At 38.0% G+C, this 16,666-nt stretch overlaps 1 protein-coding gene across 1 annotated transcript in view; it reads right to left on the bottom strand.

The window, feature by feature from the left end:
• LOC126174873 (selenocysteine lyase-like) overlaps nt 1-16,666 on the bottom strand; it is a 181,726-nt gene that overhangs the window by 145,913 nt on the left and 19,147 nt on the right. Inside the window, exon 3 of the mRNA XM_049921285.1 lies at nt 2,494-2,665. Within this exon, the coding sequence (XP_049777242.1) occupies nt 2,494-2,665 (172 nt within the window). The remainder of the gene's footprint in view (nt 1-2,493; nt 2,666-16,666) is intronic.

The raw sequence follows: 16,666 nt of genomic DNA, 5'->3' as shown, positions 1-16,666 counted from the left end.
GCTATCAGATTAAAAAAGCAGCTGAAAAATGTAAGGGTAGTGGCATTTGATTTTTCTCAAATTAGCTGGTATTCTCCTAGTATACAAGCACAAAGTAATCTAGAAGCAATTCTCAAAATTGTCAGTGAAAGTAGATTAGCACTAGTTATAATACATTGTTGGTATGCTTCACAGAAGTACACTACTTGTAAAAAAAAAAAAGATGGAGATAGAGATAGAGATAGAGAGAGAGATAGAGAGAGAGATAGAGAGAGAGATAGAGAGAGAGAGAGAGAGAGAGAGAAGCACCTAGATGACATGGTCAGTGTCAATGTGACTTCGTACACCATCAGTCGATAAGTATATGATTAAGAGTTAAAATTCTCTGTAACAGGTAGAATGGCCACCGAAGTGCTTAGTGTTGTCTGTGTTTATTGTTAATACTGGGCTTGGTAGGGAATATAAGGAGTGTGAAAAGTGTAAGATGCTGAGTGATCACCATGGAGGACACAGAGATGCTGTGTACTTATGTGAGACAGCATTACCAGCACATGACAGGCTCAAAGAAGCCTCGCTGTGGGTTTCCGTTTTGCCAGCTGGTCAAATCGGGCAACATTCAGATTTTTGGGGTAATCTGCCATGACAGTGGTATGATGTTGGACAGCATGGCTACATGAGGGCAGATAAACTCATCATCAAAGTTCTGGTTGACAATATCTGACCAGCACTATGGAGGATCATTGCATTGTGCACCAAGAATATGTTAAACCCCTTCAAATCTGCACTTACAATCCAAGAACAAGTAATAGACTCCATCCAATGGTTTATGTTGTCCTGCACCACACGTAAGAGACTAGCAGCAGCCACACTACGGAATTACCATCCCACATACAGCTTGCCATAAACATCACAACACAAATGGAAATCATCAAACAATGGAAAATCCAATATGGAATGTAATCAGGATGGAATCTAACCAATGTGCTGCTATCTACGTAGGCATGACAACCAATAAGCTGTCTGTCCACATGAATGGCCACCGACAAACTGTCACCAAGAAATAAGTGGACCACCCTGTTGCTGAACACACTGCCAAACATGATATCCTTCATTTCAATGACTGCTTCAAAGCCTGTGCCATATTCATCCTTCCCACCAACACCAGCTTTTTCTAAATTGCGCAGGTGGGAACTTTCTCTGCAATACATTCTATGTTTCTATAACCCTCCTGGCCCCAACCTTCATTAGTCACTGTCCTCACCTATCCAGCCCCTTCTCTGATCCCATTCTAGTAATACACATCTGCCATTCTACCATCACACCCAGTCTTTTAATTTCTCTCATTTTCTGCTACTTCCCCTCATCCCCCCCTCCCTCGTCCACCTCTTCCCTGCCTACCGTCTACCCTGCAGCACTTCTCTGTCCACCACCTCCACCATACTATCCCTCCACTCCCCGCCCCGGTCTCCTTACCCCTACTCAGTCGCCACTGCCATAATGAACTGATGCTGCTGCACACAGTGCGTTTTCACTTGCCTGAGACTGCAGTCATGTGTGTGAGTTGCGTTTGCGTCAGTGTATGTGTGTGTGTGTCTATTGTTGTTGAAGGCCAATGGCCGAAAGCTCTAATGTGAAAGTCTTTTTGTTATGCCTATCTGCAACTCAGCATCTCTGTTATATGGTGAGTGGCAACTTTCTTTCTCAAATATTTTTATGACACAAATGGCTGTGTTTGAAATGGTGTAATGACTGGGAAACTTGGACTGTTGATACATGGTGTCCCAGTGTGTTCGGCAATGACTTCCTGCTCTCCACTACCATGGATGACCATTGTTGGCAAGTATGGTGGTAACCTGGGGAGGGGTCCAATTCTTCTAACATTTTGGAGAATCACAGCAGTAGTACTGCTGACATTATGACATGTGGAGCTACCTGGTATGACTTCAATACATCGCTGATAGTGATTGAAGGAAATGATGGCACAATGGTATGTCACACACATTCCTCTCATGCAATATTATTGTGGTACCATTTTTGAACAGGCCAACATTCGTTCACATATGGCATATCTACATATGCACAGTCTACATGAAATAGATGACTTCCATGGCTAGAAGGATGCCCAGATCCGTCTGAATGGAGCATGAGGGACAGTGCTTTATGGTACCCATCCGATTTTGTAAACATTAAAATAAAATCACAGACCCTCTGGTTTATTAAGCTCCATTTTATTTCAGCCTCCCTTTTTTTTGTCAAGCAATGAAGTTTGCAGTGACTGCTTCGGTCTGTTAATGAGTAAATTCACTTTTTTCATATCCATGAATATCCTGCTGTATAGTGCGATCTATGCAACATGGTATGTGAATGAATACAGAGTAAGTGTTCACTAGTTGGTGAACTTATGAAGAAGAATATCACAATGAAGTAAATAAACTGTGTACTTCCTCTCAATAAACATGCACTGAAACTTATCACAACAAGCTTGTTAATTTAATAGCCTGATAACTTACTTACCAACAAAACCATCTTCCTTTAGTTTCTTTAGTGGCAAAATTACAGAGTCATGCTCAATGTCAGTAGTAATTACATGAGGATTTGATTTTTTTAGGTCTCCATCAGGATACAAATTTTCCTGAATCCTTGACTTGTACTTACTGACGGTACTAAATATTACCATATTGTTTGCCTACAATCAAAGAAAAGATATGATGATCAACTTAGAAAGATACTGTTCTATATATGTTTATGATTCAGCTTTTGTAAAGGCTGAATCAGCATAACCACACACACACACACACACACACACACACAAACACACACACACACACACACACACACACACACAACTTGAGACAAAAACAAACTATACTGCACAGAGCAATGAAGATAAATATATAATGGTATGTGTAGCCCTACACAGCAAATTAATAACCTTGATCATGTACTACATATCTTAATATACGGGGGCACATAATTTATGATACTATATGACTAACCTAGAAATACTATAGGACTATTTTCAAGAACTCTAAAATTTGTCAGATGTTATGTAGACCTACATTAGTTTAATAAGAACCACTATATCAACCACTGACAACATCCGCATAACATGCATTGTACTAAGGATGAATAAAACGATCAATCAATTGCATAATCACCTAGCTTGTGAGTGGCAAGTTTGATTACAGTAGTCGTGAAAACTTAATTTTTGATTGTATCTTTGTTTTTTTGTGTCCGATTCCACATTTTAAATAGTTTTTGCAGTAGATTTGGTAAGCACCATATTATGGGTTTCCATGTACAGTGAATTTTCAATACACTTTCATAAGTCTGACTCTCATTTACATACTGAACATGACACTTGTAACTTATGGTAGTAAAAGACTTAACCCATTAGCAGAGGCTGTATTCTTTTTATAGTAAAATAAACATTATACATTTCATAATATTCCTTTACTGTTTCACATTTAAGCTTTTTCCATCACTACAGATATTATTTGACCGTGAGTGGACCATGTAGGCACTGTTGTGGGTGGGTATCAATATTTATTGTGGGAACTGTAGCAAATGGCTTCACTGGGGAAATGTAGTGGAGAGGACTCTGGAGAGATCGCTGAGGCTTTTTCATGGAACTGCAAAATTTTCAACAGTAAATAAGGTAGAGTCAAATTGGTCTGGGGGAAAAAACTGTTAGTAGGGCAAGTTTGGTACTTTTATGGCTTTAAGTTGGCATCACTGGGATGAGCCCTGATCAGCTAATGTATCAACATTGTTTTGTTTATAACTTCAAAAAGACATTTCAAGATGGTGAGTCCACTTGAAATGTCCACATTAGTTGAGCAACAATCTGTTATTCATCTTTTACTTGCTGAAGGTGAGAAACCTGTGAATATATACTGTAGAATGTCTAAAGTTTATGGTGGAGGTTGTATGAATCGTGCAAATTTTGATAAGTGGGTAGAGCAGTTCAAAAATGGTCATGACTCAGTGACTGACTAACACCGTTCCGACCAAGCAGTTGCAGTTTCAACTCCCTTACTTGAAAGTCGAATTGATGACATTATTCGTGCCGACTGCCGTGTGACTGTGGAAATGATAGTTGATAAGTTTCAAGTTAGTACTACTACAGTTCATAACATTATCTGTAACATGCTGTAGTACCGCAAAACGTGCAAGATGGGTCCCAAAGGAGTTGATGTGGCTAAACAAGGAAACAAAGTTGAGAGTGCACAAAGCTAAAGGAACTTTATGAAAAGAAGGTGAGCACTTCCTCAACAAAATTTTAACTTGTGATGAAACTTGGGTTCACTATTATGAGCCAGAATCAAAAAGACAAAGCTGGAGTGGGAGCACACCAACTCACCTGCCAAGAAAAAATTCAAAACTCAAGCATCAGCAGGGAAAGTCATGTTGACGGTGTTTTGGGATGCTGAAGGTCCAGTTTTTTGTAATTATCTCGAAGAGCAGTGTACAATGAACAGCCAATACTATTTGGATTTGCTTTTAAACAAGCTGAAGCCAGCCATGAGAGAGAGAGACGTTGTGGATCTCAAAGGAGAGGTGTGACTCTCCAGCAATACAACGCACATCCTCATATTGCTCCACTAACCTGTGAAGCCATCAACAAAATGGGCTGGGAAGTACTGCCTCATCCCCCTTATAGTCCTGATTTAGCACTTACTGATTTCCATTTGTTTCCTGCACTGAAGGAGGCATTACGTGGGAAGAGGTTCCAGGACAACGAGGACATGAAAAAGTTTGTGGAAAATTGGTTCAAACAGCAAGATAAGGAGTTATTTGCAGCCAGAATAAAAAAAGTTTGTAGCCACTTGGAACAAGTGCATATATGTTGAAGGGGATTATGTTGAAAAGTACAAAAAGTATTGTTTTGTAAAAATTAATGCTTTTCTACAGACCAATTTGTCTCTTTAATTAATGAATGATCTTCATACAAGAGATCTTATTAGGACTAGGAAAGGTACTAATTGTGGGATAGTTGGGAGAAGGCTAGCAGGAATAAGATGCAGTCTGACAATATTGTTGTAGTTACCAGCAATAGATTTCAGCTGCCGGAGGTGACAGGAGAGGAGTCTTACATGATGTAAGAGTAGGATGTGTGCAGCAGACTGTCTGTGATTAGAAAGGTTAACAATAACGCGAGTGTTAGGAAGACGAGAGTACTGCTGCTAGGTAACAGCCATGGCCAAGTGCTGTGCTGGGTCAGCTGATTGTGGATTTAGGGTCTTTGTGTAAGGACATGATCAGGTAGTGACAGTGGGTGGAGCAGAGAACAGCCTGGAGAGGGACAGGGCACACAGTGTAGAGGATGACCTGAATAAGATAGCTTCCCTAACTGGTGGCAACACTGTGAACATGGTAGCACTGTTCCAGCAGCTTGATCAGCCTCATCATGGCAGTGCTCTAAGGCATGTCAATGCACAGCAGGAGATGGTGCTGATGACTGCTGGCCAGGTGCACACTGTGATGGTGCCAGTGGAGACTATCAGGAGATGGAGCTGCACTAGGCATGATCTACACCTCAACAGGTTTGGGAATGGGAGGTAGGTGGAGTTGATAAAAAAGACTATAGTAGGTGGGTGTGGTGTCACACATGGTCAAGTATCTGTTGTCATTGGTAGGCCAACTAGGGCTCTTTAGGATAAACCATGGCAACAGGCTCCCCCCTCTTGAAAGGCTATTAACCAGCTTAAAGACGTCTAAACCGTGCATGTGGGAAAAAGAATGTGCCACACTGTAGTGTGCAAGCACCATGGAATTTTGTCCAGAATTATCCATTATTCATTAATATGTGCTGTCCATTAAAAATAAAGTACAGCAGCTTGAAGTTGAAATACAGTCTTTGAGCAGCATGGCAGTATCCATTACAGATCACTACTGTAGAGATGATTAATTGCAGCATATAGTGATATAATCATATCAATGTGCAAGTTGTTACTTTAAGTCTACATTAAAGGGTAGGGAATTGTGTATTTATAACAGGGGTGGCACACATTTTAAAGAGAGAGAAGAGCTGCAACAATCAGTGTAGACAAACATTTTGAACTGTCTGCCACTGAAGTAACAAAGTCACATGCCTATAAGAAGCTAACCATTCTGTGTGCTTACTGCTCTGCTAGTGGCAATATGGACAATTTCTTCAACAAATTAACTGAAGTTGTTGAAACCCCCCCCCCCAAGTACTAGCATAATATATGGGGACAAGAATATTAAGAAATATATTGAGGGTGAAATCAGTAATAACCTTCCAAACACTGAGCACTTTCGATGTGGCCCAAGTGGTAAAGACTGCAATAGGAGTTTCAGAAAGTTCACCTACAGTTATAGATAAGAAACTTATGGACACGGACAATGAAAAGTAGTTATAAGAGAACTTGGTATTTTGGATCTTTATTGTCAGATATTAAAGCTACGCTCAGTGAAACCTGCAAAGTTGATGGCCTACAAAAGAATTTTCTCAGATCATATACTTCTTTTACAGTAATGTCAAATCAGACCTGGGATGAAGCGGATATGGAAAGCAATATAGATGCTAAGTTCCCTGAATTTTGCAGCTTACTTAAATTACTTTTTAAGGTCACATGTCCAAAAGTAGCCATTTCTACTGCTGCACATAGGGCAAACATGTGAATAACTGTGGTAGGAAACTTCAATTACTCAGTTCCTTGCAAAAATGTTGCACTACTCCACAATTGCTTGAGTACTACCACAGATATAAAAAATATAAAAGATAGTACTGCTGGCAGCTAAAAATATCATTCAATGACAAATTAATACATAATGCAGAAAATAAAATCAAAGTGGTATGGGAGGCTATAATACAATAAACTGGAAAAGACAACACACACATAATGACATTCAAATCAAAGATAGGGACAGAACAACAGAAAGAGGTCAGTAAAAAGCAAATTTTGTAAATTACTATTTTTCTGGCATCATAGAGCTGCAGAAAAATCTTCCTAAAACACATATGTGTTGATGTTGTTGTGGTCTTCAGTCCAGAGAGATTGGTTTGATGCAGCTCTCCACACTACTCTATCCTGTGCAAGCTTCTTCATCTCCCAGTACATACTGCAAACTACATACTTCTGAATCTGCTTAGTGTATTCATCTCTTGGTCTCCCTCTACAATTTTTACTCTTCACGCTACCCTCCAATACTAAATTAGTGATCCCTTGATGCCTCAGAACATGTCCTACCAAGCAATCCCTTCGTCTAGTCAAGTTGTGCCACAAATTTCTCTTCTCCCCAATTCTATTCAATACCTCCTCATTAGTTATGTGATCTACCCATCCAATCTTCAGCATTCTTCTGTAGCACCACATTTCGAAAGCTTCTATTCTCTTCTTGTTTAAACTATTTATTGTCCACGTTTCACTTCCATACAGGGCTACACTCAATACAAATACTTTCAGAAACGACTTCCTGACACTTAAATCTATACTCGATGTTAACGAATTTCTCTTCTTCAGAAACACTTTCCTTGTCATTGCCAGGCTACATTTTATATCCTCTCTACTTCGACCATCATCAGTTATTTTGCTCCCCAAATAGCAAAACTCCTTTACTACTTTAAGCATCTCATTTCCTAATCTAATTCCCTCAGCATAACCCAATTTAATTTGACTATCCTCGTTTTGCTCTTGTTGATGTTCATCTTACATCCTCCTTTCAAGACACTGTCCATTCCTTTCAACTGCTCTTCCAGTTCCTTTGCTGTCTCTGACAGAATTACAATGTCATCAGTGAACCTCAAAGCTTTTATTTCTTCTCCATGGATTTTAATTCCTACTCCAAATTTTTCTTTTGTTTCCTTTACTGCTTGTTCAATATATAGATTGAATAACATAAGGGATAGGCTACAACCCTGTCTGACTCCTTTCCCAACCACTGCTTCCCTTTCACGCCCCTCAACTCTTATAACTGCCATCTGGTTTCTGTACAAGTTGTAAATAGCCTTTCGCTCCCTGTATTTAAACCCTGCCACCTTCAGAATTTGATAGAGAATATTCCAGTCAACATTGTCAAAAGCTTTCTCTAAGTCTACAAATGCTAGAAATGTAGGTTTGCATTTCCTTGATCTATTTTCTAAGATAAGTCACAGGGTCAATATTGCCTCATGTGTTCCAACATTTCTACGGAATCCAAACTGATCTTCCCTGAGGTCGGCTTCTACCACTTTATCCAATCATCTGTAAAGAACTCATGTTAGTATTTTGCAGCCGTGGATTATTAAACTGATAGTTCGGTAATTTTCACACGTGTCAACACCTGCTAAGGTATTGGAATTATTGTATTCTTCTTGAAGTATGAGGGTTCGCCTGTCTCATACACCTTGTTCACCAGATGGTAGAGTTTTGCCAGAGCTGACTCTCCCAAGGCTATCAGTAGTTCTAATGGAATGCTGTCTACGCCCAGGGCCTTGTTTTGACTCAGATCTTTCTTTGCTCTGTCAAGCTCTTCACGCAGTATCATATCTCTTATTTCATCTTCATCTACATCCTCTTCCATTTCCATAATATTGTCCTCAAGTACATTGCCCTTTTATAGACCCTCTATATACTCCTTCCACCTTTCTGCTTTCCCTTCTCTGCTTAGAACTGGGTTTCCATCTGAGCTCTTGATAATCATACAAGTGGTTCTCTTTTCTCCAAAGGTCTCTTTAATTTTCCTGTAGGCAGTATCTATCTTACCCCTAGTGATAGGCGCTTCTACATCCTTACAGTTGTCCTCCAGCCATCCCTGCTTAGCCATTTTGCACTTCCTGTCGACCTCAGTTTTGAGACGTTTGTATTCCTTTTTGCCTGATTCATTTACTGCATTTTTATATTTTCTCCTGTCATCAATTAAATTCAATATATCTTCTGTTACCCAAGGATTTCTATTAGCCCTCGTCTTTTTACCTACTTGATCCTCTTCTGCCTTCACTATTTCATCTCTCAAAGCTACCCATTCGTCTTCTAATGTATTTCTTTCCCCCATTATTGTCTGTCATTCCCTAATGCTCTCCCTGAGACTCTCTACAATCTCTGGTTCTGTCAGTTGATCCAGGTCCCACCTCCTCAAATTCCCACCTTTTTGCAGTTTCTTCAGTTTTAATCTACAGTTCATAACCAATAGATTGTGGTCAGAGTCCACATCTGCCCCTGGAAATGTCTTACAATTTAAAACCTGGTTCCTAAATCTCTGTCTTACCATTATATACTCTATCTGAAACCTTCCAGTATCTCCAGGCTTCTTCCATGTATAAAACCTTCTTTCATGATTCTTGAACCAAGTGTTAGCTATGATTAAGTTATGCTCTGTGCGAACTTCTACCAGGCCACTTTCTCTTTCATTTCTTACCCCTAATCCATATTCACCTACTACATTTCCTTCTCTTCCTTTTCCTACTATCGAATTCCAGTCACCGATGACTATTAAATTTTTATTTCCCTTCACTATCTGAATAATTTCTTTTATCTCATCATACATTTCATTAATCTCTTCATCATCTGCGGAGCTAGTTGGCACAAACTTGTACTACTGTGGTAGACATGGGCTTCGTATTTATCTTGGCCACAATAATGTGTTCACTATGCTGTTTGTAGTAGCTTACTCGCATTCCTATTTTGGTTCGTTATTAAACCTACTCCTGCATTACCCCTATTTGATTTTGTATTTATAACCTTTTATTCACCTGACCAGAAGTCTTGTTCCTCCTGCCACCGAACTTCATTATCTAACTTTAACCTATCCATTTCCCTTTTTAAATTTTCTAACCTACCTGCCCGATTAAGGGATCTGACATTCCACACTCCAACCCGTAGAACGCCAGTTTTCTTCCTCCTGATAACAACATCCTCCTGAGTAGTCCCCGCCTGGAGATCCAAATGGGGGACTATTTTACCTCCTGAATATTTTACCCAAGAGGACGCCATCATCATTTAACCATACAGTAAAGCTGCATGCCCTCGGGAAAAATTATGGCTGTAGTTTCCCCTTGCTTTCAGCTGTAAAACACACATAGCACAAACAATGACTTACACAACAAGCACAATGATGGTTCCCATAACAAAGCTTTAAGTTAGGACTACAGCACAACAATTAAAAAATATAAAGTCGGGAGGAATATATGAGGTACCTATCTTTGTTCTGAAGGTGTGCATGGATAGCATATAAACCCCACTAACAAAAATAATAAATGATTCTGTTAGTTTAGGTGCCTTCTGAGGATACCTAAATAATTTATGAGTAGTACCCTTGGCTAAGAAGGGTATTGTAGAAAGCACCGAGAACTACTGCTGTTTTCATTCTAAAAAATAACTGAAGCAATCATAAAAGATAGATTTCACTTACATTAGTAAATACAACCTCATTAAAGAAGTACAGCTGGGTTCCAGAAGGGATAGAGTACAGTAAAGGCCACTCCAAAGTTCTTGGAATTGGTACTTGAAGCTCGTGGTAGAGATGATTGTGTTAGTAGCATCATCTTAATCTTGTTGGAGGCTTTACTGTAAACAACTATTGAGTAAGCTAGAATCCTAGACATAAGGGGGGGCAACAAACAAGTGGTTTCTGTACTATTTGGAATACAGGGGGCAAAAGGTGGAGTTTGTTCATACATCTGCTGATGATAATTTTTTAGTAAAACAAATGCCAGACAAGAATATAAACATAGGTATTCCTCAGGGTAGTGTATTGGGTCCAATTCTTTTCTTCATATACATAAATGACTTTCCACACAGTGTAAGACATCGAGAAAAAGTTCTCTTTGCCAATGACAGCAACATTGTAGTCCATGAGAGAACTTCAGAACCCCTATTGGAGAAAGTAAATGAAACCCTCAAGGATGTTTACAATTGGGTGGCACGTATGCTAATAAATTAATGTTGAATATAAAGAAAACCAAAAGTATTCATTTCAGCACAGAGAGAGGAAGCAACTCAGTCATTTTAAGCATGGATGATAAATCTGTAGATGGTGTAGCAAACACAAAGGTTTTAGACATGAACATTGATTGTCAGAGAACACTGAGTGAACATAAAAAGATTCTGGTAAAAATAATGTCATCAGTGTGGTACACTCATAGGGTGTTAGCATCAGTTTGTAACAGGCAATGTCTTGTGGTGACCTACACAAACTCAATTCTTTGTTATTTGATTCATTTCTGGGGATCAAAGGTACAAAACATGGACATTGTTTTTAAAGTGCAGAAAGGGGCCACAAGAATAACAATTGGAAGCAGTAGTAGGGCTCAATGTAAAGAGCTGTTTAAAAACTTAGGCATCCTCCGTGCATTTTACAAGATGGCGCCGATAGAAAAGTGTAGTGGCACTGTGCTCTCGTCCAAAAGGCAAAAAATAAGCAGTTCGTCGTGTAAAGAATGTGAAAAGCGAGTTATGAAAGGTATTTGGTGTGCCAAGTGCAACTATTGGTTACACGAAAAGTGCGCGAAAATAAACTTAAAATACATCAGTGAAGATTTTCCGTGGACGTGTCACGCTTGTTTACGTAACGAAACGGCCGATCTTGCAACTATAGTGGACTCCAAAAATGAAATTATAAAATTACTTCAAAATGACATTCAGGCATTAAAAACTGAAATACTATGTTTAAAGGAAGAAAATTCTAGATTAATACTTGAAAAACAGTCCGATGTGGGTGAAATACATAAAACAAAACAGCAACAAGAATTGAAAACCACGTGTGAAAGTGCAACTGCAAATGCAAGTAGAGTCACCAAAATTACAAAAAGTAGTCCTAAGGTTAAACAAGCTCAATTTCAGTGTAAAAAGAATGTTAAAATTTACAGAGATAGTCATGCACGCAATATTTCAGATTGTATGTCTAACTCGACCACAGAAAACGTGCGCATTTCATCCGTTATTAAACCTGGGGCGAAGTTTGTTGATGTAACAAGCTCTGTAAACAATGACTGCACCGATTTTACAGAAAGTGATGTCGTTGTTATTATAGCAGGTTCAAACGACGTTTATTGCAACGAGGCCAGTTCATTTATTAAAAAGTTGATTGTTATGTTAATGATGTTGTCCCATACAAATGTGATCTTGTCAAATATTCCGGCGAGATTTGATCTGCCAGACTGGTCGTGTGTGAACCGAGAAATCCGATCTACAAACAAAAAATTAAAACATTTCTGCTCCAAGTTAAAAAATGTGAGACTGCTGGACCTTAACAGTTATCAAAGAAGCAGCTTTACTGTACATGGACTACATCTTAATCGTCTGGGTAAGAATACTCTAGCAACTGACATCAACAGAGCTACTGAGGAAACAAAAATCGATAATTCAAATCTGATACCTTGTACCTCAGATGTCATACACATGAAAGACGGAAGTGATAATTATATATGCCTGCAGAGCAAGCAAATGGAAATAATTCCTCACTGCAGTGTCAAGACTGTTGATTTTTTAGGATAAAGTCCCTCAGTGTTCCCAATTTAGAAACTATCAATTTGTGTGACAATGTTAACCTTGAGAAGGATATATCCTCTCATGATTGTACTAATGTATCATTTTTACATTATAATGTTGAGGGCTTGGGTAACAAAATCAATGTATTTGAGGCCTTAGTTACAGATCTAGCTCCATATGTAATCGTGGTTACATAGCATCAAAAAGCTGAACAGAACATAAAGGAGGGGGTGTTGCTACTTGTAAAATGTAACCTAATAAGTTCTGTAGAAAAAGTATCATGGGTTAAGGATTATTGTATCAAGAAAGACTTTGAAGCAGTGATAATTAAGTTAATGATTGTATCTGTCCCACTTATTGTGGTAGGTATATATCGAGCCCCTTCTGGTAATCTCGAGGTTTTCCTGGAAGCACTGGATACTGTATTGGGGAAGCTAAGCAAGGGTGGTAATACAGTAAATATTGTAATGTTAGGAGACACTAATATAAACACACTAAGCAACAGCCAGGAATGCAAAGGTTTACAAGACTGCATAAGATCCTATGATATTAAAGATCTACTTGGTCATGTGCCCACTAGAATAACTGAGTCAAGCAGCAGTTCCATAGATCATGTGATGACCAATTATGAAAATGTTGTGTCGGCACAGACTGTAAACGGGCACATATCTGATCATCTAGGACAATTATTAGTGATTGGTTGTCTTAATAAACTTAAACAAAACAAAAAATATGAGAAAAGAAGATTATTTTCTGAATACAACATCACCTTGCTAAAGAAAACTTTGGGTCAAGAATCTTGGGAATCAGTTTATAGAGAAAGAGGAGTTGACAGCAAATGGGAAGTATTTGTAAAAATTTTAGCCAGACATATTGATATTACTATCCTGGCAAAGAAGATCAATGTAAATAAAAATAAACCTCCAGTAGTCAAACGTGTAAAACTTGATGAAAAAACGAAAAGACTCAAAGAAGGAATGGAGTATATGTATAAGCTACACAGAGAAACCAGTCTTGATTCATATAAAGAGGATTATAAAAAATATAAATATGAGTATCGCAAGGAAGTAAGGAGAAGAAAAGTAGAACATATTAGTAAACAGATCCGAAATTCTGAACGTGTCTCAAAGTCGTGCTGGGCAGTAGTTAATGATATGAGGAACACTGATTCAAAAACTAAAATTAATAATATAGAGTTAAGTATACATAATTATAATTTTTCTGATCCTTATATAGTTAGCAATATATTTAATGATTACTTTATAGATGCTATTGAAAATCATACTTGCATGAAACAGGAGAGGCAGTTTAAATATGATAAGGAAAAGGAATGGGACTCTTGTATGCTACCTACAGTAACCATCAAGGACGTAACAGAGCTAATTGACAACCTAAAACATAAAAGATCAGCTGGATGGGATGAATTCTCTCCTTTTCTACTGAAAAAATGCAAGGGTGAGTTAGCCAGACCATTAGTCCATCTAATAAATTGTGTACTTGAAGAAGGTGTGTTTCCGAAGAAACTGAATCTTGCTTTAGTTAAACCTTTATATAAAAAAGGGGAAAGAAAACAACCACAGAACTACAGACCAGTTGCCTTAACGTCAGTGTTTGGTAAATTAATTGAAAAAATAATGCTAGAAATCCTAATTGAAATCCTAATTGAGCACTATAATATGAATAACTTAATAGGAGATTTCCAACACGGCTTTAGAAGTGGTTGGAGCACCATATCTGCAGCAGTACAGTTTGTACACTGTCTGATGGAGAAAATAAATGAGGGTTACGAAACGGCAGGAGTGTTTTTAGATCTTTCCAAAGCGTTTGACAGAGTCCATCATGGCGCTCTTTTAAGTAAACTTGCTTATAATGGTGTCAGTGGGAAACTGTTGCTTTTAATAGAATCTTACCTTAAAGATAGACAACAATGCACAGAAGTTGTGTATGATAATGGAGAGGTAATTGCAAAAAGAAGATCAAAGATAAGGAACATAAATTTTGGTGTGCCACAAGGCTCTATCTTGTGCCCCTTCTAGTTTATTTGCTACGTGAATGATTTCCCAAAAGTATTAGACACCAGTCATCATTTTACTATGTATGCTGATGACACCTCTGGAGTTTGCTGGGCACGTAGTAATGATGACCTAAATTCAGTGGTACAGAATTTTGTTGAAAAAGCTCAAACACATTTTGAAGAAGAAAACCTGAGGGTCAATATTAACAAAACTTATTTAATTTATTTTAAGACAAGTAGTTCAAATAAAAATACTATTCTAAATGAGGACATTCAGGAAAATACCTGTTCAGAATGTAAATTTCTGGGGATATATATATAGATGACAGACTTTCGTGGAATCAGCAAATAGATCATGTCTGTGGTAAAATAACATCTAGTCTGTATTTACTAAGGAGATTAGTTCAATATTTAGATATCGAAGCAATAAAAATAGCGTATTTTGGGTTGGTGTATCCCCATCTATCTTATGGAATTGTATTGTGGGGTGGGTGTAGCCAATACAATATAAAAAGGGTATTTGTATTGCAGAAAAGAGTAATAAGAACTATGGCAAAAGTAAGACCCAGAACTTCATGTAAAAACCTGTTTATTAAGTTTAATATTATGACTATATATGCAGTATATATGTTTCAATCAATATTATTAGTGAAAAAAGACAAAAAAGTGACAAACAGGAATATGGAAATCCATGATTACAATACAAGACAAAAATCAGACTTTCATATGGTGAGCAGACGATTGAATCTAACAACAAATACCCCATTCATTAAGGGAGCAATATTTTAGAATTCTCTGCCAAACAACCTGAAACAGCTTTCTGGTAGAATTTTTAAAAACGAGTTAAAAAATGGCTTGTATTGAAGTGCCCATACAGTATGGTGCTGACATGATTTGACCTCAGGAATGCTACATTAAACATACTTAAATGATATTTTACTTAGTAGCATGTAATCTATTTATATTGTGTATCAATAATCTGAATGTAATTATTATAACATTGCCCATGCATGTTAAATATATGTTTCGAGCTGTAAGATAAATAAATAAATCAAATGAATACATATAGCAATCTGTGGTACATATCAGGGAAAATACTACTAAATACTGCACTAATACATCTATTCATAATCATGGAACAAGGGCTAGTCTGGAGTAACATTTCCCCAAGAAAAGCAAAACTCAAAATAGCATTTCATACCAGGGGATCAACTTGTATAATTAACTGCCACAGTAAATTAAAACAACTGCTAGAACACATTTATTTAAAAAGGTAGCTAAAATCTTCTTCACAAGTACTGCATATTACACAATTAAAGATTTATTACAGGACACAACATAATAGGTAGTAATGAAAGGGAATACTACAGCAGCCTGTCACATTTCAGTACATGGTTATGGTTTACTGTTTTCAGAAGGCTCATGTGTCAAGATATATAATGGAGGACAATAATGTGCATTGGGCACAGTTTTTCAGGTGCACTGTTGAGTGTGAAGTCCAGTATTAAGGTAAGGGACACAGCAGCATCTTCTCAGTCAAGCAATCATCGGTGGGTTTCTTAGTGTGAGCGGCAGTGAAGAGTAGAATTATGTTTTACTTTGCCAGTGATCAGAAGCAGATGAGCAGAAATCAGTGAATGTCCTCAGTGTGTGGGCAAAGAAGGAAACTATGTTTGATTTAGCAAGTTATCTGAAACAATTTATGCATAAATGAAGGAACATTATTCAAAAGAGAATTACTTAATAAGGCAGTTTATTGGTTGGTTTGGGATGATGGGGGGGGGGGGGGGGGGGGAAGGGGACCAAACTGCTTGGTCATTGGTCCCTCGTTCCTGTTAAAACATCACGAGAGAAAGAATAAAACAAACTAAGCCAAATGAGACGTACTGCACAATACCGAAAGGAAGGAAAAACCACAAGAACGACAGAAAGGCATCAAACACTACAAGGAACAAAAGAGGACAAGAAAACCACAGACACAAACAAGAAACAGGTAGAGAGTTAAAACAAGAAAGCAGATTACCATGGCTGGCTGACCACAAGAATAAAAATGAGAAGCCAGCCACTCTGCAACACATCAAATCATCCAGCCTAAAAGCACTAAGGTGGAGGACACAGAGGGAAGGACATGCACTAACACATAGATCAAATGATAAAACCCAACCTCACGTATAAAACATAAAACTAAATCAGCCGAAGAGGTGTTGTCAAAATTAATGGCAACAAGTCCAGTAAACAA

This window comes from Schistocerca cancellata, chromosome 3 (genome assembly GCF_023864275.1).
Source record: "Schistocerca cancellata isolate TAMUIC-IGC-003103 chromosome 3, iqSchCanc2.1, whole genome shotgun sequence".
In the NCBI taxonomy this organism is placed as follows: domain Eukaryota; kingdom Metazoa; phylum Arthropoda; class Insecta; order Orthoptera; family Acrididae; genus Schistocerca; species Schistocerca cancellata.
Note: the sequence above shows the minus strand (reverse complement) of the source record. Positions and strands in the feature narration are given on the sequence as shown.